Genomic DNA, 24,607 nt, shown 5'->3' with positions numbered 1-24,607 from the left:
GAAGAGAGAGCAGAGGAGAGGAGTGAGCAATACGAAGAGGAGAGGAGAGGAGAGGAGGGCGGCTACGAAGTGAGGGAGGGAGGGAGGGAGGTGGCCACCAAGAAGAGGAGAGGAGAGGAGAGGAGAGGAGGGAGGGAGGGAAGGAGGGAGAGAGAGGAGAGGAGAGGAGGATGGCTACGAAGTGAGGGCTGGAGGGAGGCGGCCACCAAGGAGAGGAGAGGAGAGGAGAGGAGGGCGGCTGCAAAGTGAGGGAGGGAGGGAGGCAGCTGCCAGGGAGAGGAGAGGAGAGGAGAGGAGGGAGGGAGGGAGAGGAGAGGAGAGGGATGGTGAAAGTTAAGGAGAAAGACAATATGAGAGTAACACAAAAGGAGCGACGAGAAAAAAAGCTACGGAAGAAAAAGTAGACAAAGGAAAGATTTAAAATCTAAGAGAAAGGGAATGTGATCTTACCTCCAAGCAACAAAGAAAGGATTTAAAAATCTAAGAGAAAGGGAATGTGACACTAACATAAAAGGGAATGTGATCTTACCTCCAAGCAACAAAGAAAGGATTTGAAAATCTAAGAGAAAGGGAATGTGACACTAACATAAAAGGAAAGAAATGAAATCTTGCCTCTTTTTCTTAAAAAATTAGTGCGAGTGTTGGAAGTAGTGTGAAGCTTGGATAGTGAGAAGTGAGCAATAGAATTTGTACAAAAAGTAAGAATGACGACGAGAGAAGAGGAAGAATGTGGATAGTGAGAAGTGAGCAATAGAATTTAAATTTTGAAAACAACCAGGAAAGCTTTCATTCTTCTACTCTCATGATTTCTTTCCCGGTTGTTTTCAAAATTCAAATTTTGAATTGAAGAATGAAATCTTTATTTTGTTTAAACGCTAAGAAATCATGAGTAAAGGAAGAATGAAATCCTTATTTTATTTAAAATTTAAAATTAGTACTTTGATAATTTTTAAATTAGTCAATTTTTTGCACTTTTTAAAAAAATTCTAATTTAACTTTATTTACATTTTTTAAGTTTAGTAAATTTGATTTTATTAGCACTGCCTTCCAGGCAGCACTCTAGTTACATTTTTGTTAAAAAGTGTCCCATACCCTTTGTTGCCACGTGTGCTATTCTATTTAGGTTCTTTCTCTCTCACAAACTCACTCACTCACACACACTTTCTTTTTTTAATCTCTCTCTCTCTCTCTCTCTCTCTCTCTCTCTCTCTCTCTCTCTCTCTGAGTTTGTGAATCACTCGAACTTTCCTATACACGGGCTTCCATCACAGGTGTTGCAAATTAATCATTCATTTATCTTGAAAATTGTTTTCCTTTGACAAAACAAATTGAAGGTAGTGCTCACTTGTTTAAGTTGTAAATTTGTTAGTTGAAATTTAAATTTACTTTTATTTAAAATTTAAAATTTGCTTTTATTTAAATTATTTATTTATTTAATTTCATTTCATTTACATTCTAAATTTAGTACTTAGAGATTTATTTTTCCAAATGAAATTAATTTGAGTCCCTTGTGCCATAGTCCCCTTCTTCATCCCCACCCCTCTTAGTTCTTTTTCCCCTCCCATGTTAACGCTTCTCCACTCGAAAAATTTTTAAACCCTATAACGTATGCCTGACTTCTGCAAGTCACATCTCGATCCATCCCTCTCAATAGTAGCAAAGTCCTCCAAACTAGCAAGAGGATGTCGACACCATGGGAGTCAGGGAATCATTGGGAGTCTCTAAGGTAGCCAACACAAGAGGAGGAGGAGGTGGAGAAAGGGGAGAAGGAGGAGGGGCCATGTCATGGCCCATGGGAAGTCCCTATAGGAGGAGGAAAAAGGGGAGGAGGGGGAGATGCCATGTCATAGGAAGTTGTTATAGGAGGAGAAGGTGGTGGAGGAGAAGAGGGAGTAGGGGGAGGATAAGTAGCATCATTAGCAGAAGCTTGAGATTGTGCTCTCCATTTCTTTTTCTCTCACAAGCTTTCTTTCTTCTCTCCTACTTGAGGACTTGATGGAGTTTCCTATTCCTATCAACTTTCCTATTTCTACATCTTTGAGAGCCCATTCTCTATGATCAAATGAGCAAGATGATTGAGAGGCAATGAGGACTAGGCTTCAAACTAAGAAGGAATGAAATAAGCATAAGGAATGTTCCCTTTTGTGGGAAACTTAGACACTCCCTCTCCCTTGGATTTGATTGGGATTGGTTGGATTTGATTTCAATTTGACTAGATTTGATTTGATTTTATTGGAATTGAGTGGTTCCTAGACTTTGATGATTGGGTGGTTCTTATAATTTGTCTCCATTGAGTGGTCCTTATTATTTGAGATGATTTTACTCACTATGATTTTGAGGTGATTTTGATCAAGATATATAATTTAATATATGATTTAGATGTGAGTTTAGTCAAAAACATGTAATATGCCATATGATTTAATAAAATTCTTAGGTGATCTTAATCAAGCCATATAACTATAGCTCAAAGTGATTTTAATCAAGCTATATAATCATACTACATGATTGAATCAAATGATTGGAGGTGATTTTAATCAAGTTATATAACCATATTGTATGATTGCAAGTGATTTTAATCAAGTTATATAAGCATACTATATGATTCAATCACATGTTTGAGATGCTATTTATATACATGATGTTTTTGCATGTTAGCATAGCTTGCATGAAGCCATATGCAGAGAATAATGCCGCATGCCATAATCACTAGGACTTTCATATCTTCATCCATGCATGATCTCATGTTGTCCATGCATGCATGATGATGTCGCATGCACAATAATGACATCAAAAGCAAAATTGTGAAGGCAAAAAAGGGCCAAATTTCTGTTCAAGTCAACCCACAGTTTTGTTTGTTAGCACAGCTTTCGTAATTCTTGCCATCCATAGAAGGAAGCAAGGATTTGGCAGACAAAGGAGATGTAAAGAGGTGTCAAAGTTAAAGTACTTCAAGGATTCGTACGAAAGGCACTAGATGACCGTTTATGACAAGTTCTCGAAAGCAGTACTTCAGAAACAGAGACAGAAGAGAAGACCCATCCGAGTACTCAAGAACACGGTATATCACAAAAAGACACTACGTTGATAAACAGCCAAAATCAGCACCAAAGATGCTCTGGAAAAGGCCCAGAAACGGGGCACAAAGAGTGGCTAGAGGCAGCCAAAAAGTCCGACTAATTTTAGCAGATTGGCCTGCTAAGACAGGCTGACAAGCTAAAGATGGCCAATTCTGGCTGACCCCTTCGTTGGGGGGGGGGGGAGAGGGGCGCGAGGTGTCAGCCATCTATTTAAGGGCCCATGTCTATCATACTCCAGATTTCAGCCTGAGGTTCCTCCAGTGCATCATTGTTCCCAGCTTCATAACGCAACAAGATACACAGTTGTACATCAGATCTGCCCCAAACCTGCTCAGTTACAACATCAATCATGACAGATATCAGTCAGGCCTCATGCAGCCATCAGCATCCCTATATGCATTATCAGTTCCAGCTTTGCTCAGTTTTCTCTGAGTGTAGTCGTAGGCGACTCAAGGCAGTGTATGGCTCGGGCTACCCACAGCAGCAAAAAAGGAAAAAAATAGAGGCTGGTTACGTTGCAAACTCAAAAAGTTGGACAAAATACAAACTAACATGATCCCACATCAATCTAACTCAAAATACAAGGGAAGAATGAGAACATAACAGAATGAGAAGATGGTATATTACAATGAACTATAGATAGGCAATGGATTACAACTCTCTCAGAAGTTTTATGAACAGAGCATTTATATGCTAAAAGATTACATTGCCTCTCTGCTCGTTGACGGGAGCAGAATGTTTTTAATTTGGTCAATAGCATCATCTAAATGTTGCTTCTCTTCTACAAAGAGAGCTCTCTTGGTGTTTACATGCTCAGCAGCAGCAGTCAGCCAAGCCAATTGATGAGGACTCCACTCATTGTCTACTGTAATCTCTTTCTTCGCTTGAACAATACTCACTAAATGCATTCCTAACCAATTCTTGAAAGCTACAAGTCTATCTTGCTCAGCTTTAGCATCCCAAAATGCAGCGGAAGGTGGTGGTATATCTTCGATTACATTGCAGAAATAATTCTTGACAAACAATATATTATCTGTAGTGGTAGAAATATTGTGGTCTGGCTGTACATAGCCCTCCTGCAAGAGACAACAACATAGGTTATCATTAATTATAACCACATTCTAAGAATATCAAACTAATTTAATTCTATTATGATATTGATGGATGTGTACAGGCTAGTTTGAAATGCTAACCTTAGAAGCTCGAAGAGGTGCTGGAGCATCGTGCACACCAACAAACACACCTCCATACTTCAAAGCAGTTGGAATCTACAAAAAACAAAATTAGGCTCAAAGCAATGCATATAAAACATGAACAATATCATATTAAACGCATGGTTTTCAAAGGTTCATACCACTACACCACCAGATGAACCAGGCAAAGTCGATAAGGTCGTTGCTGCTGTAGTTTCATTCCATTTGAGTACCTGTCCTGCACTGCACAGCATTTGACCCGTAGAGAATCCACCAAATGTATTCAATAACATATTTCGCATCTCTTTTATCACTGTTTCTGTGATTGCTGCAAAATCTCTTGGGAACCTTTGCTTGAGATCTGATATAGGTACTCCATGTTTCTTTGCGACTCTTCTCAACAACCTAGTCAAAACACAAGTTACAACATAAGCAACGTTTACTTCTCTAAAATTGATTACCATACATAAAAGAAAGTTATTCATACTTTGTTGCCTCCCCGTGTACGGTTGAAAGATAAGACTGATAAAGTTTTTTCTCCTCTTCTTCATCTCCTGAACTCAATACTCTAATAAGATCTGATACACCTGCCATTTTCAAATTCTAAAAACTGGTAAGTGGATGTACAATAACTCCTCTGCATAGACGTATTACAACAGGTAGAACTGAACACGTGTACGAAAATGACACTTTATCTCTCTCAAAATATAAAATAACATAACACTTACATGGAAATGACACTGTTGCGCATGGAAATATCCCATTCTGTGCAGGAACACTTGACAAAGAGATTGGTAACATAAAATTTTCGAATGAGTGAATAAACTTCTGCTTTTTCCCTATTTTAAACCTCGCTGAGTAGACCTTGGAATTGTCTATCCGCCAAAAATGCACGTCACTGTATGCTTTTTGGATAGATCCATAGGGCACCCCCGTGATTGGATCTACCATCTCCATATCAGCTTCCTTTCCTGGCATTTCTGACAACTTGCTTAGATTTGCCCTTGTATAGTCTGAGTCAGAAAAAGCCTCGTTCCAGCATGGAACTGCATCTAAGAGTCGCCATGAATCTAATTGGACGTTGAGGTTTGCTTTAAGTAGATGTGCTGCAGACAATACCGTGTGGAGCCCCACAGAAACACACGTTCCATACTGAGGCCTATCTAAGCGCAAAGCTCCCAATAGAAGCAATCCCTGCATTCTGTAGCTACATTGGGCTAGAAAGGTAGCATAAGCGCTCTCATGGGAAAATAGGGCTCTGTTAGGGCTATTGGAATCTGCATCGGATCTTTCACTTTCTTGCGCAGGCCTATGTATCTTGACAATGTCAGATTGTCTAGAAACAAGATAGAGTGGAGAGAGAACTGTGCTCTCCCTATCTCTACATCCCCTAGAGACTGCCTGAGTGGGACTCTTAATGAGGAAAAGCTCTTCAGCCACCTCAGCCTCCTCCCAACCCTCCACTCTTTCATCTTCGTCGTCTTCCTCCCATAGAGAAAAACCTTTCTCTAATTCAAAATCCAATAGGCCGAAAGCATCAACGTTCTCAACATCATCCTCCCGGTCCAAGAGGTCCAAACATCCATCCTCGCTTCCTTCATTGACCTCGAAGAAGTCGAACTCGTCCATAACGTGAAGGAAGACGGTGCAAACAAAAACTATTAAAGCTCCCAATTCGGCACGTGTCCTTATGAGCTTGGAATCGAGGTCGTCCCTGCAATGCAACCGAACAACAGTACTAAGTGAGAAGAATTCCGACTTCTGGTGACTCTTGTTGTGTTGCTGTCCATGCGCTTCCGGAATGCCTCTCAAATCCTTAGATAAAAGGATGTAGGTACCGGCCAACAAGATAATCACTCCATCATAATGCGTACAAGCCAAAACACGTCGATTAATTTCCGTCCGAGCCTCGAAGGGATCAACTTGCCTAAGCGTGCCATCGTGCAACACAGATGTCGATCCTCCGATTCTCGACACAAGCGCGTTGCTGTTTCTTCACCTTCCCAACTCCGGAGAACACACTGCGCCCGACTATCAAAACGTTGCAATGAGTACCAGCCTAGAGCAAGTTTAAGGTATCTCTACCATTATGAAAAGCCACTTGTAAATTCTAGACCCTTAGATTGAATTTGATCTAATGGTCATATAAACGTTGCTTTTAAAGCTTCGCGGCCTCCTTGGATTTGGCTTGAAGCCTGTATACCACTCAAAGACTCCCCACTCAAAGACTCCTCCGTTCGTGAGGGTCTTCTTGTCGGATTTCCGTCATCTAGGATTGAGATTCTCAGATCCGCCCGTGCCTCACGTTCTTGACGGTGGCTGGGTTTGTGTCGCAATCGGCCTTGGTTCCCTCTTGGGATCCGACATGCGAACATCAACTGAGTCTTTTCCATTACCCCCTTCAGCGCTCCGTTGGCGAATTCGGTGATCATCACGACCCCCGCGTCCATCCTCAAGGGCGCCCATTCTTCGTTCCCGGCTAGCGCAATCTCGGAGTTGGCAGGAGGGCACACGAATCAGCAGGATGGCCAGTGTTAAGGTTGAACAAAGCGCCTTAAGGAAAAAGTACGGTTACTGTTATCCAAATTCAGGAAGCAGACAATGAGATAAATACTTCGTATAGCATATCGAATTCACAGCATTGTCTTATCACGCGGAACAAGAAATACATAGTTATCGCTCTAAAGAGACAACAACATTTAAACGGATTGTGAAATAGAATCATAAACACAGTAGAAACAGGAAGCAGATCTCTTGTCATTCCATTCATCATTCAAACTCTCTACACAGGCACATTGCCCGGAGATGCATACACGCATTTCTCTTCTTTTCTGGATCCATTTGGATGCCAGTAGGGGAAACAATGAAACCAAGAAACTCGAGTTTCTTAGCTTCCCACTTGCACTTTTTAAACTGCAATTTCAGATTGTTAGCTTGCAATCGTCTCAGCAATTCCTGTGGCAGTCTGAGATGTTGCTCCCAGGTTTCTATGTGTACCAATATATCATCTATATAAGCTACCAGCACCTTTTGCTAGATGAGGTCACCACAGCTTGAGTAGGAAAAGGGTGCATTTTATAAATGAAAAATTCACAAATAAGGGGTTTTATAAATAGACCTTGACCGCACGCGATATATAGGTTTCATACATAGTGACCCCCCCGAGCCTCACAAATAGTTTTCTATAGGAATCGTTATCTTGATTAATAGATATCCTACTAAGCATAAATGATTTCATAATAATAAGACTCAATAATTTTCTTAATAAATACGAGTTTTTTAAACTACTAACCTCACAAATACTTTCATGTCAATTGTTACTCAAAATTGGCTATCCATTGAATCACACCTCTTTTAAAACTACTAACTTTACAAACTCTCAGGTGTGTTATCTAAACAAGTACTTATCGGATGGGGGCTCCACTTTGCACCTAAGTCAATACCACCTAGGTTGAGGTGCATGCAAAGTATTGTGTCTATCGGTTAAGCTTTGCATTGTCGATCAAGCGTTAAACACAATTTTTTCCTTGATGTGATGCACATTCCTAAAAAAACACGCTCCTAAGTGTGTTATCTGAACAAGTACTTATCGGATGGGTGGGCCACATTGCATGCAGCTCAATATGACCTAGTTTAAGGTGTGTGCAAAATATTGTGTCCATCAGATATGCTTTGTATGGTCGATCAAGAATTAAACATCGTTTTTGCCTTAATGTCATGCACAATCATATAAAAACATGGTCCTAAGTATGTTATTCCGACAAGTACTTATCGGATGGGTGCATCACTTTGCAAGCATGTAAATACCACCTAGGTTGAGATGTGTGCAAAGTATTGTGTCCATCGGATATGATTTGCATGGTCAATCATGCATTATACACCATTTTTCCCCTAGTGTTATGCACCACCATACAAAAATATAGTCCTAGGTGTGTTATTCGAACAAGAATTTATTGTATGGGTGCACAACTTTGCATGCAATTCCATACCATCTAGGTTGAGGTGCGTTTAAAGTATTGTGCACATCGCATATGCTTTGAATGGTCAATTAAGAATTAAACATCGTTTTTGCCTTGGTATCATGCACAACCATATAAAAACATGGCCCTAGGTGTGTTATTTCAACAAGTACTTATCGGATGGGTACTTATTGGATGGGTGCTCCACTTTCCAGGCATGTAAATACCACATAGGTTGAGGCATGTGCAAAGTAATATGTCCATCAGAGAGGCTTTGCATTGTCAATCAAGAATTAAATACCGTTTTTGCCTCAATGTGATGCACACACGCATTTCTCTTCTTTTCTGGATCCATTTGGATGCCAGTAGGGGAAACAATGAAACCAAGAAACTCGAGTTTCTTAGCTTCCCACTTGCACTTTTTTAACTGCAATTTCATATTGTTAACTTGCAATCGTCTCAGCAATTCCTGTGGCAGTCTGAGATGTTGCTCCCAGGTTTCTATGTGTACCAATATATCATCTATATAAGCTACCAGCACCTTTTGCTAGATGAGGTCACCAAATAGATTGTTCACCATCCTTTGAAAAGTACTTGTTGCATTTGATAGGCCAAACGGCATTACTTTGAACTCGTATAGTCTGGTTGGTGTTCTGAATGTCGTTTTCTCAGCATCTTGAGGATCTAGAGGTATCTGCCAATATCCAGCCTGCTAAATCCAACGATGTGAAAAACTTAGATGAACCCAATTGGTCAAGTGAATCATCAAGAGGTCGGAAATACATCATGGACTGTTACTGCATTCAGAGATCATATACAAAATCATAGATCCCCATTTGCTTTCTTGGTTCGATGTGGTTGAGCAACCCAGGGACTAGTTGATAGGCGAATCACTTTTTTTCGCAACATCTCTATGACTGCTAGATTGATACATTGTTTCTGTCTTGGGGACCTTCTCCGAATGGCCATCTTGATCGGGTGCTTCTCTCTCTCTCTCTCTCTCTCTCTCTCGATGAACATCTTATTGCCTTGTTGCCCTTAGCTATCTATGTCATGGATATTGGACACATGATTTTACATATACATTTTTTGTATTTTGTTAGCAGCTCCACCCTTTGGATCAGTCGTATCTGGGTTTTTAAAAGTCTCATAGTCTCTTGAAGACCTTAATTAAATTTCTTATTTTTCTTTTTCTCAACTTAGAGATGCAAATGAATAAATGGGATCTTAACTTTGTCCCTCCCCCTCTCTCCATCTCCCATTTTCTATCCCCATCTCCATCTCCATCTTTCCCTCCCCCTCCCCCTCCCTTTGTCTCTTTCCCTCCCTTTGTTTCCCAGACTTCTCTCTCTCTCTCTCTCTCTCTCTCTCTCTCTCTCTCTCTCTCTCTGGGTAGCGTCTTAGCAGGATTTGATCTTCTCTGGAGCATGAGCAGGGCCTAACTGGGATGTGGGGGGATCAAGTGGGAACCTCTCTTGCACACTCTAATTGCAATCTCTCTCTCTCTCTCTCTCTCTCTCTCTCTCTTGCACAATACAGATATACAAATATCCACACAGATTTAAAATTACAAATATTTATCGCTTTATCATTCATAGACCATAGAGAGCCATCAATCTAGAGGTGTAAACTTAATAAATAGAATCTTAACAATAAATGAAACAACACTTTGTATTATTTATGATTTCTGTTCATACATGTAATAATGCCTCACTGCTAAGTGCATTGTTGAAGCACTAAGGATCCAAGCAACTGGATATTATGAAATACCTACCATCATTTCTCTATCTCTAGAGTATGGGGGGCAATAATTCTTACAAAGGATACTTGTCTCATCCCTATATCTAACTTTGCGATCATTAAGCCTAAAATAATAGTCTTGGAGAGGGCTTGCTGTTTCCAACTCCATTGCTTCCCATTGTAGGTTCTTCTATCTAAACCTTCTATATGTGAAAGTCATGCAGAGATTTTGCCTTCCAAGGAAATACTTGTAAAATTTGGGATCCGCATATATATACTATCCTGATCATTTTTTATACAAACAAGAATTGTAAGATGTGCTCACCGAAATGTCAATCTAAAGTGTTCAATCAACATTGTACCAAATCTTCAGCATGACATGTTCTTGTTTTCCATCCATTGTCAAATAGCTCAGACAACCAATCCAATTCTAAGCTCTTGCAAGCGTAAGTAATCTTTGTTTTTCTTAATTGCCTACAACTTACAAAGAAATCCACAAAGCATGGAAATAGAAGAAACCAGCTCAACCTAGCATTTCTTGCACCAGTAGTTGGCTTCATAGCATTTCTCACATCATTAAACATTCTATTTCTATATGATTTACTTATCTCCATATTTGGAAGCGGCCATTCTGGACTATCAAAAGAAGGCAAGAGAAGAGATTCTAATCTACCATACTGTCCTTCTTCATCTGGCACAATGAACATTGAGTCATAGAAGAAGAACCCATTCTTTTTTAATTCTAATGATGTGCAACCTTCATACTAAAGACTCTTGATCTCAACATGGAGGACATGCAACATCCCAGTTACACATGCTGCAGGCTCCCACTCTTTGTAAGTAGATGGATATAAATCTCTAAAACAAATATAAGGCATAAAATAGTTGTGTCAAAGTCCCCAAATAAATGCAAATACCCTAAAATGCAAATGAAGTACTAGTACACTTTGAAAAACTTACAATTAGGCCTACGATATGGAAGTCCTGCATTCGGATGCACGTATATGTTTGCATGGGTAAAGACATGTAGAATATATACATGTGTCACTGTGTTAATGTGGGGACAAATTTCAAAATCTAAGATCCTTCCCTTCCAATGTTTGGAGATGTTCATTGCATCCTTCCGACCCACCGACGATTAGTGGGTTGCATTGTGATCCAATAATATTTCTAGTAGAATTGAGAAATCCATTTCCCATGCTCATCCTTAATATTCTTCAATACAACAGACTGTAAACTACTTTGATATCTATCATTTTCTACTTCCATAGTTTCCGCCCCTATACCATAATGATTAAAATTAGCTCTTTCTACCTCTTTCTACTTCCATAGATCCTCAAAATTTATGTCTTCTACTCTCTTTTTCTCTGTCCCTCTCTTTCTCTGCAACTCTCTCTCTCTCTCTCTCTCTCTATCTCTCTCTCTTCCCCTCGTTCCCTCTCTCAACAAACAAACAAAAAATTATTTCTAAAAACATAGAATACGTCTCTGTCTCTCAGTCTATCTTTTAAGGTACCCCTCACACAAACAAACATCAAATTATTTTGAAATACTTAGTTGAAGATATGCTCCCTTCTTGCTCTATTTCTCCACAAACAAAGAAAACATTATCAAGATCATATCATTCTCTCTCTCTCCCTCCCAAAACTCTAAAACCTAGTAGTTTGAAATACAATCTCTGTCTCTCTCTCTCAATCATCCCCTCAAATGGAAGAAAACATAGCAGTTCGAAATATAATCTCTCTCTCTCTCTCTCTCTCTCTCTCTCTCTCTCTCTCTTTCCTTTCCTCTATCTATCCCTCCTATACTAATGAAGAAACTGATTAAATAGAATCATAAACACAGTAGAAACAGATCCGACGGTGGGATATACAGATGCGGATGTCCATTGTGCATTTTTCCTTCACATACATAGCATCCACATGCAAATATGGGCATTCTTGTTCCCCGGTGTAACATCCGGCATCTAATGCACCTTACACTTTGCAAGGACATTAAAGAAACTGGTTTTAATACCCTTGTAAAATTTGGTGCTGATCAGATAGTGTGGTATATGGATTTTGGTCTCCGTTGCGCTTGTTTCCTTCATATACCATGCATGGGTACAAATTGGGAATTGCATGTCCATCGACCCAAATGGTCTATGATGGACATGAAACTTTGACCAAAACTAGTCAATTAAATACCCGTGCAAAGTTGTATTTCCATCTAACACGACCATTCCGGTGATGGTCCACATATGGGAATTTTTTGCACCTATGTAACACAGACGTGCAAAAGTTGAGAATTTTGAATGCCCATCCATCTAAATTGTCTCCCGATGGACATGAAACTCTGCAAGGACATTAAAAAGTTTCAAATTAATGCCCATGCAAATGCTCATATTCGCATGTGGATGCTGTGTATATGAAGGAAACAAGTGCAACGGACACCAACATCCGTATACCACACCATTGAATCAGCACCAAATTTTGCAAGGGTATTAATGTTCTTGCAAAGTGTAAGGTGCATCGGATGCCGGATGTTACACCGGGGAGCAAGAATGCCCATATTTGCATGTGGATGCTATGTATGTGAAGGAAAAATGCACAATGGACATCCGCATCCGTGTATCCCACCATCAGATCAACACCAAACTTTGCAAGGGTCTTAGAATGCACATATTCGCACGTGGATGCTACGCGATATGAAGGAAAAATGTACAACGGACGTCGGATCAGCACCAAACTTTGCAAGGGTCTTAAAACAAGTTTCTTTAATGTCCTTGCAAAGTGTAAGGTGCAATGGATGTCAGATGTGCCACCGGGGAACAAGAATGCTCATATTCTCATGTGGATACTATGTATATGAAGGAAACAAGCGCAACGGACATTGACATCATCCGTATACCACACCATCAGATCAGCACCAAACTTTGAAAGGGTCTTAAGACAAGTTTTGTTAATGTCCTTGCAAAGTGTAATGTGCATTGGATGTCGGATGTACCACCGGGGAATTAGAATGCCCATGGCCTGCGTGCTACCACCCTGTGCACGCTTTTTGCATTGGAGTGTTTGTGCATACAAAATTGCTATGTATGGTGCAATGGATGCCAGATGTGCCACCAGGGAACAAGAATACTCATATTCTCATGTGGATGCTATGTATATGAAGGAAACAAGCGCAACGGACATCGACATCATCCATATACCACACCGTCAGATCAGCACCAAACTTTGAAAGGGTCTTAAGACAAGTTTTTTTAATGTCCTTGCAAAGTGTAATGTGCATTGGATGTCGGATGTACCACTGGGGAATTAGAATGCCCATGGCCTACGTGCTACCACCCTGTGCACGCTTTTTGCGTTGGAGTGTTTGTGCATACAAAATCGCTATGTAGAGAATGTCATTTGCCATTGCCAAGGTCATCGATAGATAAAATGTGCCTACCTACTGCTATATCTATCTACGACAAGAAAGTAGATGCTGCAGCTCAATTTTCCATTTGGGCAAAAGATCTTAAAGACAAGGAGCTCAAATTGAAGAAGTCTAAGACCGAGCTTAGCTGCGAGGAAAAGGAGCCTAAAGGGAGGAACTAGCCCCATTCAGGAAAGGAGCAAGAAGGGTCGAGCCTACAACCAGGAAGCTCAAATCAAGGAAAGAGGAAGTGGCATGAAGGGAGGGGCTAGGCCTCTGCAGGAACCAATTCCATTCTAGAACGGAGCAAGGAGGACCGAGCCTGCTATCAGGGAGCTCAACAAGGAGTCCTTGAGATGTAATCTGGAGTAAAGGAGTCTTTGAGATTGTAATCTATGTAATCTATGTGTAATCTATTGAATTGTTAAGCTTCTTCAAAGTTTACTTGAGCAATGTTTTCTCAGCTATGTGACTAGATAGTGTCCTTGGATCCACACCAGCGTGGTGATAATAATGAGACAAAAGATTTCGATTTGACAAGTAATGTGAGACTGAAAGATGACTAATGTGAGACTGAAAGATTTCGATTACTGAACTAATGTGAGACGAAAGATTTTGATTAGACAACTAACATGAGACTGAAGAATGAGAAGGTTGGGCTCAATGAACTCTCTCCCTATTTAAGTGTAGTACAGACACAACTAAGATCCCATTACAAAATATATCCCCAAAACTCTATACACCGATCCAAACTCTGTACACCGATCCACCTACTGTAAATCTATAGCATATGCAAAAGACTTTGGAATGCTTTTGTTCTATCTGAAAATGATGTTGGATGGCATACTCGCAGAAAAAGTCCCAAAGAAGGAGGAGGAAAATAGCTACAAGGAGGATATGCTTCGGTGGTGGGTGTATTACTTGGAGTCGGCACAGACGATGAATATTAATTTCTCTGGCTATTGTTTTTCATGCTCCTTTAAGGTACTTGTCAAGCTCATGATGTAGGTTTCTTTTGGCAGGACATGATAGAGGCCCAAAGATGTATAGAGCGCAAAGACTAGGATGAAGAGGACCCCTAGCAGAAGGAGGAGTTACTATGGGCGTATAAGTCGGCAATCAAGCAAATAGTGTGTAATCCGAGTGTGTGAAGAGGTCTGCCATTGTGCATCAAATTGGCCTCAAGAGCTGGGAGATGCTTGCCATAGAGAGGCTGATAAGATAGTTGGGAGTTGGAATTTCCTCGACAAAGCAAAATGTCGTCGTGTTTTAAAATAATTAAAATCTTGCAGACATTTCTTGAACTTGTGGATATTCTCATGGTGCTCGTAATACCTGATTTTATATCGACATGCTTCCATGTTAGTACTTAAATGTTTTAAGTAGCCCGGTGGGTGAAATCTGACGGTTAACGATAACCAGTCTAAAGGGCACTAGCACTGTGCAATAAATTTTAGGATAGCACGGTAGTAGTGCCAGATTAGTGCAAGATAAGTTATTACCAACACGGTGGTTGGCTGCACTAGGATATTATTTGTGACCAGCACAGTGGTTTGCTTTTATTATTATACAAGATGAATGGATTTGTAGGATGTGTGGATTCGTTATGGGAAACGAGCGTGGTGGTTGTTGGGATATACTAAAAGCATGGGATGAAATTTGACGGTTAACAAAATGATAAATAATCTAAAGGGCACTATTTTAGTATAGCACTATGCAAAAAATTTTAGGATAGCATGGCAGTTGTGTAGGGATAGCACGGTAGTAGTACTGGATTAGTGCAAGATAAGTTATCGTTCAGTGCAGTGGTTAGTTTGCACTAGGATATTAACATCCACCAGCGTTGTGGTTTGCTTCTTTTATTACAAGATGAATGGATTTGTAAGATGTGTGGATTCGTTATAGGAAACCAGTGCCGTAGTTGTTGGGATATACAAAAAACAAGCATGGGTTTTAACCATTTGGGATTTACAAAAAAAAATTAATAAAACCAGCACGGTGATTGTTTGGGATATACTAAAAAGAAGCAGTCTCAAATACAAATTCCATTTTGTAGGACAAGTGGACATATTGTTTCCCTGCAATGAGACTACATATATTTTCTTAGTACCTCGTCCACCGCTCTAAGACACCACTACTACATCCCACTTCTCATAGGGTGTTCCCCCAATTATCCTTAAATGTTTCCTCAACCTTGTACTTAGGTTTTGTGCACCGCAATAGAAAGTATGAGTCATCTTCCTCATTCTCCCCAAAATCTACAAAAACTGCAAAGTTATCCCCCTCTTCCAGACAGTCAGTGACGTCATCAAAACTCTCCCCAAACTGTGGCGAGTCGTTTGTCTCTCCACCATCATTGTTTGTCACTTGATATGAACCAAAATCTTCCTCATTCTCCCCAAAATCTACAAAAACTGCAAAGTTATCCCCCTCTTCCAGACAGTCAGTGAGGTCATCAAAACTTTCCCCAAACTGTGGCGAGTCGTTTATCTCTCCACCACCATTGTTTGTCACTTCATATGAACGTAGAGGAAAAACTTAAACTTGTTTTCCCATGTCTTCACAGTTGGAATGTTCTCACAATCGTCATGATTCCCTACGATGCACGCATTGCCGAAGCAAGAAAGTTTTCTCATTTTAATCAATTGGTTGTTTCAAAATCCCCATATGTTGTGCAGACCATGAAATCCTTTAATTTTCTCACAATGGTGTTGGCTTCTCCTTTGCACTATATCCACTTTCACTTCATAGAACACTCTGTACAACAGTATTCTTAAGGCTTTGTTTACTGTATGTTGAATGCGTGCCTATGGTAGAGAGGTTGGCTGTAAGCCATGTTACAACATCATGGGCATCATTGACTTTTTCTTGAGGGCATGCTAAGTCAGGCTAAACCATCCCGATGGTTCATACTGCGACAGTGTCCTAAACCATCCCGATGGTTGAAATTATGACTGTCCTAAAAGTATCCTAAACCAGCCCAATGGTTGAGTATCCTAAACGTGTCCTAAACTAGCCCGATGATTGAAATTGTGACTGTCCTAAACCAACGCAGTGGTTGAAATTTGTTTTGCTTCATTATATACTTTAATTAAACTGTGTTTTATAGAATGCAAAAATGCCATCTCTATTTCACAAGTCCAATCAAAAGAATAATCTACCCAACAAAGAACAAGTAATCTTTTGTAACAATAGGCTATGCCACTAAATGGGAACAATTTCAAAAATAGAGACTATGTTTCAAGGGTCCATTGAAAAGGATTGCCCACTCAGCACACAAAAAGTATTTTAGTATAGTAACAGTCTACGCCAATAAATGCATTGAGGAAAAAGCTTTAAGGGACATTGTTCGGTTATGAAAACATCATATTCAAGTTTGGATATGCAATTGAGATTGTTTAATAAACTTAATAAGCTGAGTATTTGAGCATCTAATGAAGGAATTTCTCATTCAACACAAAACATCTACACTTTATCTAAGGTGTAATGAAAAAGTGGGATGCATCTCTCCACAAAACACATATCCACTTGCCTAGTAAATTCATTTATTGCAACACTATTTTTAAATTGTGAAGTTCTTTAAATTAGAATATTTGCCAAAAGAATTCATGTCTTCCTAATGTTCAGTTAGGTATTAGTTGGCTAGGGTCAAGCATTGAAGGGTTACGTGCATTAGTGTCTCACAAGTTGAGACATATCACCCCACCCGAATACCCAAAGATCAATCAAATGCATGGATTGCATACTAACCGATCATTATTAAAGAAAATGTTTATAGTACCATTGGGTGTGGGCCTGTGAACATGAAAGAGTCCAAGAGAGACAAGACGAGACAACAAACTAATAGGTCTAATAGGTTATGTGAGAAGGCAACCAAACTGTAGACTAATAGAGCAAACTACCAGAAACCCAAGGGTGAAAATAGAAGTAAAATCGCTGTAATATTTCACCCAGACTGTACTTTTAGTCCAACAAATATGGTGTGGCTAAAATAGCCTTAGTCCACAATTTCAGCATGCTGATGTGGCATGCCATGCGGTTGCCACCTCAGCCCATGAGGTGGCACAAGGTACATGGCAACCTGTGGGGACATCTAGAGGGCCGTGCTTGAACCATGGCACCTGCCACCAATTGTCACAACTGATGCAGCCCACCAAACTCCAAGGGGGCCAGCCCAACATGGCACAATTCCCAACGTTGGAAGATGGCCCACCCTATATCTGCCCCGCCTCTCTCATTTGCACACATGCATACTCCCCTCCAGGCTCCTACAACAGTCCTTTCCCCACACAATTCTACAGCAACAGCCTTTCCTGCAGCTCTTTTCTTCACACACTTCTGCAGTAGTTCTTTCCCCACATAGCTCAGCAGCAACGGCCTTTCCTTGCAGCTCTTTTCTGCACCCATTCATGTAGCAAACCTCTGCAGCTCCATTCTCCACCCAGTGCTTCAGTAGCCCTCCTCTGCAGCAGCAGCCCCTGCAACACCACCTCTGCAGCAGCAGCAGCAGCCCCCGTAACAGCACCCCCACTCAGTGGCAGTTGCTTCTTCTTGCTGCGGCCTCTTTCTCTGCAGAAGCTTCTTCAACAGCATCTCCTCCTGTAGCCTCTTTCTCTGCAAAAACTTATCCTAAAGTAGCTCTTCTCTTACAGCGCCTTCTCCTGCAAGCTACTTTTCTCACAGTCTTGCAGCAAAACACTCCCTATGCAATCCTACTGTCTCCCAACAACGGCTATAAGCAGATTTACATTGTTTTCTGCATATCTTTTCAAGTTGCATCAAGGAGCTAGAAGCACACAGTCATGTTGAAACAGAATCTACTTTTCAAAGCATTGGCTAAACGTTACTCGTGTGATGCAATCTTTCTCCTTCCCCTTTAAGAGACACCGAGAGGTTTCATCACAAACAAGGTAATCAAGTCTATCCTCATCAAAGCAGCCGGGGATCAAAAGTTGAAAAATGGCCCTATGGGCTTAAAGAACAGACATTAGAGGTGGCAACAAATCCCACACCTTCTACCAGTTGACTTATGGCCTTGCGGCAGTTGCACTAACAGAATTATTCGTGCCTGGCTCATGGATGATAGTAGAGCATGGACTGGATAATGAAGAAATACTCCTGCATTGGTTACCATGAGTGGCATTGGATGAGATAAGATACGGGCTCAATGGTCACAAGTGGTAATCCAAAGGAGAAGAAAAGCTTGGCATGACAGACAAAAAAAGCCTTTCACGACAATTTATCTCAGCAGATCTGCCCACATCCAATAACAGAGAACACATGAATAGCATGGCGGCATTGTCTCATCCATGAGAGCATGATTTGCAAAATGAGTACCACTCTCAAATCAGAAATTCTGGTCATCAAATCAATGCCAAGCAAAACAAGATATATATAACCTGTCTAATTTCCCATTTGCAAGTATACAAGCCCTGTTTGCTCAAAACTTTTGCAACCTTCGATGATCAACTCCTGTCTGTCTATGCCAACACCACCGAGATCAACAAGTTTTGCCTCTCACCGCTACCTTCTTCAGAACCCCTTTACACTTTCTCACCTTCCAAATTCTTCCACCGTCTCAAAGCAATCCCTTGAATTCTACCGCATCATCCCAGGTAAATCTCTTCGTCAGCATGGACCAGCAAAAGCACAAGTAGAAAGTGACAGCAAAACCCACAAGAAGTCGAAGATGGAGTAGCAATAAAATGATCGAGCCCGAGCAAACCAAGTGGACACCGAGTGCAAATCAGTAGACACACCTCAAAGAATTACGCAACCTCCCATGGGGTATCTTCACCAAAGACGTAGCAAATCAGGCCATCAACTCATTTGATAAGGATACTTCTACAGCAAAGGGTTACAAATCAGACCATCAGCTCATTTGATGATATGATTCTTCATTCTTCGTTAATGGAAAAGCTGATCATGCTTTCAGAGAAGAATGTTACACAAGTCTTATTGCGTTGATGATGTTGACAACAACAAGATGCAAGAAACATCGCACAACATATGCAAATGCCCTCTTTCCGGAGAAAGGGTACTTTCTCTTGCACTCTTGGACCAACCTACAATTAAGTATTTGACAAAGAACGTGCAAATGAAAAGACTCAACAGTATACTGCCAAGGTCTTTGGTAACAAAATTCATAAAGGCTTTAAAAGGAGGAAAGGTCAATTGGAGTAGAGTAGTCATCACCAACATCAAAAGCCAAATTGTGAAGGCAAAAAAGGGCCAAATTTCTGTTCAAGTCAACCCACAGTTTTGTTTGTAAGCACAGCTTTCGTAATTCGTGCCATCTATAGAAGGAAGCAAGGATTTGGCAGACAAAGGAGATGTAAAGAGGTGTCAGAGTTGAAGTACTTCAAGGATTCGTACGAAAGGCACTAGATGACCGTTTATGACAAGTTCTCGAAAGCAGTACTTCAGAAACAGAGACAGAAGAGAAGACCCATCCGAGTACTCAAGAACACAGTACATCACAAAAAGACACTACGTTGATGAACTAGTGATGGGGCAAGGCACATCCCAGCAAGGCATACGTTGTAGCCACCCATTAAGAATCCCATTCAAAACAAATGGGTTACCAGCGCTTTCAAAGCAGCCCACATTTCAAGAGGTTCCTTCACCATCACCTAGGACCTCCAGACGGGAAAAATGCAGCATCTAAGTGCATGCAATCGGAGAAAAATGCAGCATCTAAGTGCATGCCATCGGGACAACAGGAAGGCACCAGATAGGGGCATCAACAGCTCACAAATGGGCTCATAATACATGCTATGGGCAGGCCAAATTCAAAGATTCTCTGGAAAAGGCCCAGAAACGGGGCACAAAGAGTGGCTAGAGGCAGCCAAAAAGTCCGACTAATTTTAGCAGATTGGCCTGCTAAGACAGGCTGACAAGCTAAAGATGGCCAATTCTGGCTGACCCCTTACCTGGGGGGGGGGGAGAGGGGGGCGAGGTGTCAGCCATCTATTTAAGGGCCACTCCAGATTTCAGCCTGCAGCATTCAACCATCTACTGAGTATCAGCTTCCTCCGGTGCATCATTGTTCCCAGCTTCATAACGCAACAAGATACACAGTTGTACATCAGATCTGCCCCAAACCTGCTCAGTTACAACATCAATCATGACAGATGTCAGTCAGGCCTCATGCAGCCATCAGCATCCCTATATGCATTATCAGTTCCAGCAAGTATTCGTGCAGTTTTGCTCAGTTTTCTCTGAGTGTAGTCGTAGGCGATTCAAGGTAGTGTATGGCTCGGGCTACCCACAGCAGCAAAAAAGGAAAAAAATAGAGGCTGGTTACGTTGCAAACTCAAAAAGTTGGACAAAATGCAAACTAACATGATCCCAACATCAATCTAACTCAAAATACAAGGGAAGAATGAGAACATAACAGAATGAGAAGATGGTATATTACAATGAACTATAGATAGGCAATGGATTACAACTCTCTCAGAAGTTTTATGAACAGAGGATTTATATGCTAAAAGATTACATTGCCTCTCTGCTCGTTGACGGGAGCAGAATGTTTTTAATTTGGTCAATAGCATCATCTAAATGTTGCTTCTCTTCTACAAGGAGAGCTCTCTTGGTGTTTACATGCTCAGCAGCAGCAGTCAGCCAAGCCAATTGATGAGGACTCCACTCATTGTCTACTGTAATCTCTTTCTTCGCTTGAACAATACTCACTAAATGCATTCCTAACCAATTCTTGAAAGCTACAAGTCTATCTTGCTCAGCTTTAGCATCCCAAAATGCAGCGGAAGGTGGTGGTATATCTTCGATTACATTGCAGAAATAATTCTTGACAAACAATATATTATCTGTAGTGGTAGAAATATTGTGGTCTGGCTGTACATAGCCCTCCTGCAAGAGACAACAACATAGGTTATCATTAATTATAACCACATTCTAAGAATATCAAACTAATTTAATTCTATTATGATATTGATGGATGTGTACAGGCTAGTTTGAAATGCTAACCTTAGAAGGTCGAAAAGGTGCTGGAGCATCGTGCACACCAACAAACACACCTCCATACTTCAAAGCAGTTGGAATCTACAAAAAACAATTAGGCTCAAAGCAATGCATATAAAACATGAACAATATCATATTAAACGCATGGTTTTCAAAGGTTCATACCACTACACCACCAGATGAACCAGGCAAAGTCGATAAGGTCGTTGCTGCTGTAGTTTCATTCCATTTGAGTACCTGTCCTGCACTGCACAGCATTTGACCCGTAGAGAATCCACCAAATGTATTCAATAACATATTTCGCATCTCTTTTATCACTGTTTCTGTGATTGCTGCAAAATCTCTTGGGAACCTTTGCTTGAGATCTGATATAGGTACTCCATGTTTCTTTGCGACTCTTCTCAACAACCTAGTCAAAACACAAGTTACAACATAAGCAACGTTTACTTCTCTAAAATTGATTACCATACATAAAAGAAAGTTATTCATACTTTGTTGCCTCCCCGTGTACGGTTGAAAGATAAGACTGATAAAGTTTTTTCTCCTCTTCTTCATCTCCTGAACTCAATACTCTAATAAGATCTGATACACCTGCCATTTTCAAATTCTAAAAACTGGTAAGTGGATGTACAATAACTCCTCTGCATAGACGTATTACAACAGGTAGAACTGAACACGTGTACGAAAATGACACTTTATCTCTCTCAAAATATAAAATAACATAACACTTACATGGAAATGACACTGTTGCGCATGGAAATATCCCATTCTGTGCAGGAACACTTGACAAAGAGATTGGTAACATAAAATTTTCGAATGAGTGAATAAACTTCTGCTTTTTCCCTATTTTAAACCTCGCTGAGTAGACCTTGGAATTGTCTATCCGCCAAAAATGCACGTCACTGTATGCTTTTTGGATAGATCCATAGGGCACCCCCGTGATTGGATCTACCATCTCCATATCAGCTTCCTTTCCTGGCATTTCTGACAACTTGCTTAGATTTGCCCTTGTATAGTCTGAGTCAGAAAAAGCCTCGTTCCAGCATGGAACTGCATCTAAGAGTCGCCATGAATCTAATTGGACGTTGAGGTTTGCTTTAAGTAGATGTGCTGCAGACAATACCGTGTGGAGCCCCACAGAAACACACGTTCCATACTGAGGCCTATCTAAGCGCAAAGCTCCCAATAGAAGCAATCCCTGCATTCTGTAGCTACATTGGGCTAGAAAGGTAGCATAAGCGCTCTCATGGGAAAATAGGGCTCTGTTAGGGCTATTGGAATCTGCATCGGATCTTTCACTTTCTTGCGCAGGCCTATGTATCTTGACAATGTCAGATTGTCTAGAAACAAGATAGAGTGGAGAGAGAACTGTGCTCTCCCTATCTCTACATCCCCTAGAGACTGCCTGAGTGGGACTCTTAATGAGGAAAAGCTCTTCAGCCACCTCAGCCTCCTCCCAACCCTCCACTCTTTCATCTTCGTCGTCTTCCTCCCATAGAGAAAAACCTTTCTCTAATTCAAAATCCAATAGGCCGAAAGCATCAACGTTCTCAACATCATCCTCCCGGTCCAAGAGGTCCAAACATCCATCCTCGCTTCCTTCATTGACCTCGAAGAAGTCGAACTCGTCCATAACGTGAAGGAAGACGGTGCAAACAAAAACTATTAAAGCTCCCAATTCGGCACGTGTCCTTATGAGCTTGGAATCGAGGTCGTCCCTGCAATGCAACCGAACAACAGTACTAAGTGAGAAGAATTCCGACTTCTGGTGACTCTTGTTGTGTTGCTGTCCATGCGCTTCCGGAATGCCTCTCAAATCCTTAGATAAAAGGATGTAGGTACCGGCCAACAAGATAATCACTCCATCATAATGCGTACAAGCCAAAACACGTCGATTAATTTCCGTCCGAGCCTCGAAGGGATCAACTTGCCTAAGCGTGCCATCGTGCAACACAGATGTCGATCCTCCGATTCTCGACACAAGCGCGTTGCTGTTTCTTCACCTTCCCAACTCCGGAGAACACACTGCGCCCGACTATCAAAACGTTGCAATGAGTACCAGCCTAGAGCAAGTTTAAGGTATCTCTACCATTATGAAAAGCCACTTGTAAATTCTAGACCCTTAGATTGAATTTGATCTAATGGTCATATAAACGTTGCTTTTAAAGCTTCGCGGCCTCCTTGGATTTGGCTTGAAGCCTGTATACCACTCAAAGACTCCCCACTCAAAGACTCCTCCGTTCGTGAGGGTCTTCTTGTCGGATTTCCGTCATCTAGGATTGAGATTCTCAGATCCGCCCGTGCCTCACGTTCTTGACGGTGGCTGGGTTTGTGTCGCAATCGGCCTTGGTTCCCTCTTGGGATCCGACATGCGAACATCAACTGAGTCTTTTCCATTACCCCCTTCAGCGCTCCGTTGGCGAATTCGGTGATCATCACGACCCCCGCGTCCATCCTCAAGGGCGCCCATTCTTCGTTCCCGGCTAGCGCAATCTCGGAGTTGGCAGGAGGGCACACGAATCAGCAGGATGGCCAGTGTTAAGGTTGAACAAAGCGCCTTAAGGAAAAAGTACGGTTACTGTTATCCAAATTCAGGAAGCAGACAATGAGATAAATACTTCGTATAGCATATCGAATTCACAGCATTGTCTTATCACGCGGAACAAGAAATACATAGTTATCGCTCTAAAGAGACAACAACATTTAAACGGATTGTGAAATAGAATCATAAACACAGTAGAAACAGGAAGCAGATCTCTTGTCATTCCATTCATCATTCAAACTCTCTACACAGGCACATTGCCCGGAGATGCATACACGCATTTCTCTTCTTTTCTGGATCCATTTGGATGCCAGTAGGGGAAACAATGAAACCAAGAAACTCGAGTTTCTTAGCTTCCCACTTGCACTTTTTAAACTGCAATTTCAGATTGTTAGCTTGCAATCGTCTCAGCAATTCCTGTGGCAGTCTGAGATGTTGCTCCCAGGTTTCTATGTGTACCAATATATCATCTATATAAGCTACCAGCACCTTTTGCTAGATGAGGTCACCACAGCTTGAGTAGGAAAAGGGTGCATTTTATAAATGAAAAATTCACAAATAAGGGGTTTTATAAATAGACCTTGACCGCACGCGATATATAGGTTTCATACATAGTGACCCCCCCGAGCCTCACAAATAGTTTTCTATAGGAATCGTTATCTTGATTAATAGATATCCTACTAAGCATAAATGATTTCATAATAATAAGACTCAATAATT

The 24,607-nt window shown here is 41.0% G+C and overlaps 2 protein-coding genes across 2 annotated transcripts; both read right to left on the bottom strand.

Annotated features, from left to right (window-relative positions):
* Positions 1-3,728: 3,728 nt before the first annotated feature.
* On the bottom strand, positions 3,729-7,228 carry LOC147889802 (uncharacterized). Its single transcript, XM_087391605.1, has 6 exons — positions 6,198-7,228; positions 4,999-5,984; positions 4,758-4,857; positions 4,432-4,675; positions 4,271-4,345; positions 3,729-4,153 (listed from the first exon to the last, which is right to left on the bottom strand). Exons 2-6 carry the CDS (start codon positions 5,897-5,899, stop codon positions 3,779-3,781), a joined length of 1,695 nt encoding a protein of 564 aa, XP_087247731.1. The 5' UTR covers positions 5,900-5,984; positions 6,198-7,228; the 3' UTR covers positions 3,729-3,778.
* A 13,524-nt stretch (positions 7,229-20,752) lies between these two features.
* Positions 20,753-24,307, bottom strand: LOC147889801 (uncharacterized). Its single transcript, XM_087391600.1, has 6 exons — positions 23,277-24,307; positions 22,078-23,063; positions 21,837-21,936; positions 21,511-21,754; positions 21,352-21,426; positions 20,753-21,234 (listed from the first exon to the last, which is right to left on the bottom strand). Exons 2-6 carry the CDS (start codon positions 22,976-22,978, stop codon positions 20,860-20,862), a joined length of 1,695 nt encoding a protein of 564 aa, XP_087247726.1. The 5' UTR covers positions 22,979-23,063; positions 23,277-24,307; the 3' UTR covers positions 20,753-20,859.
* Positions 24,308-24,607: the final 300 nt, after the last annotated feature.

This window comes from Dipteris shenzhenensis, chromosome 20, assembly GCF_047967505.1.
Source record: "Dipteris shenzhenensis isolate YYH24624 ecotype China chromosome 20, Dip_SZ_1.0, whole genome shotgun sequence".
Taxonomy (NCBI): Eukaryota; Viridiplantae; Streptophyta; class Polypodiopsida; order Gleicheniales; family Dipteridaceae; genus Dipteris; species Dipteris shenzhenensis.
The sequence above is the reverse complement of the archived record's forward strand: the minus strand, read 5'-3'. Positions and strand labels throughout refer to the sequence as shown.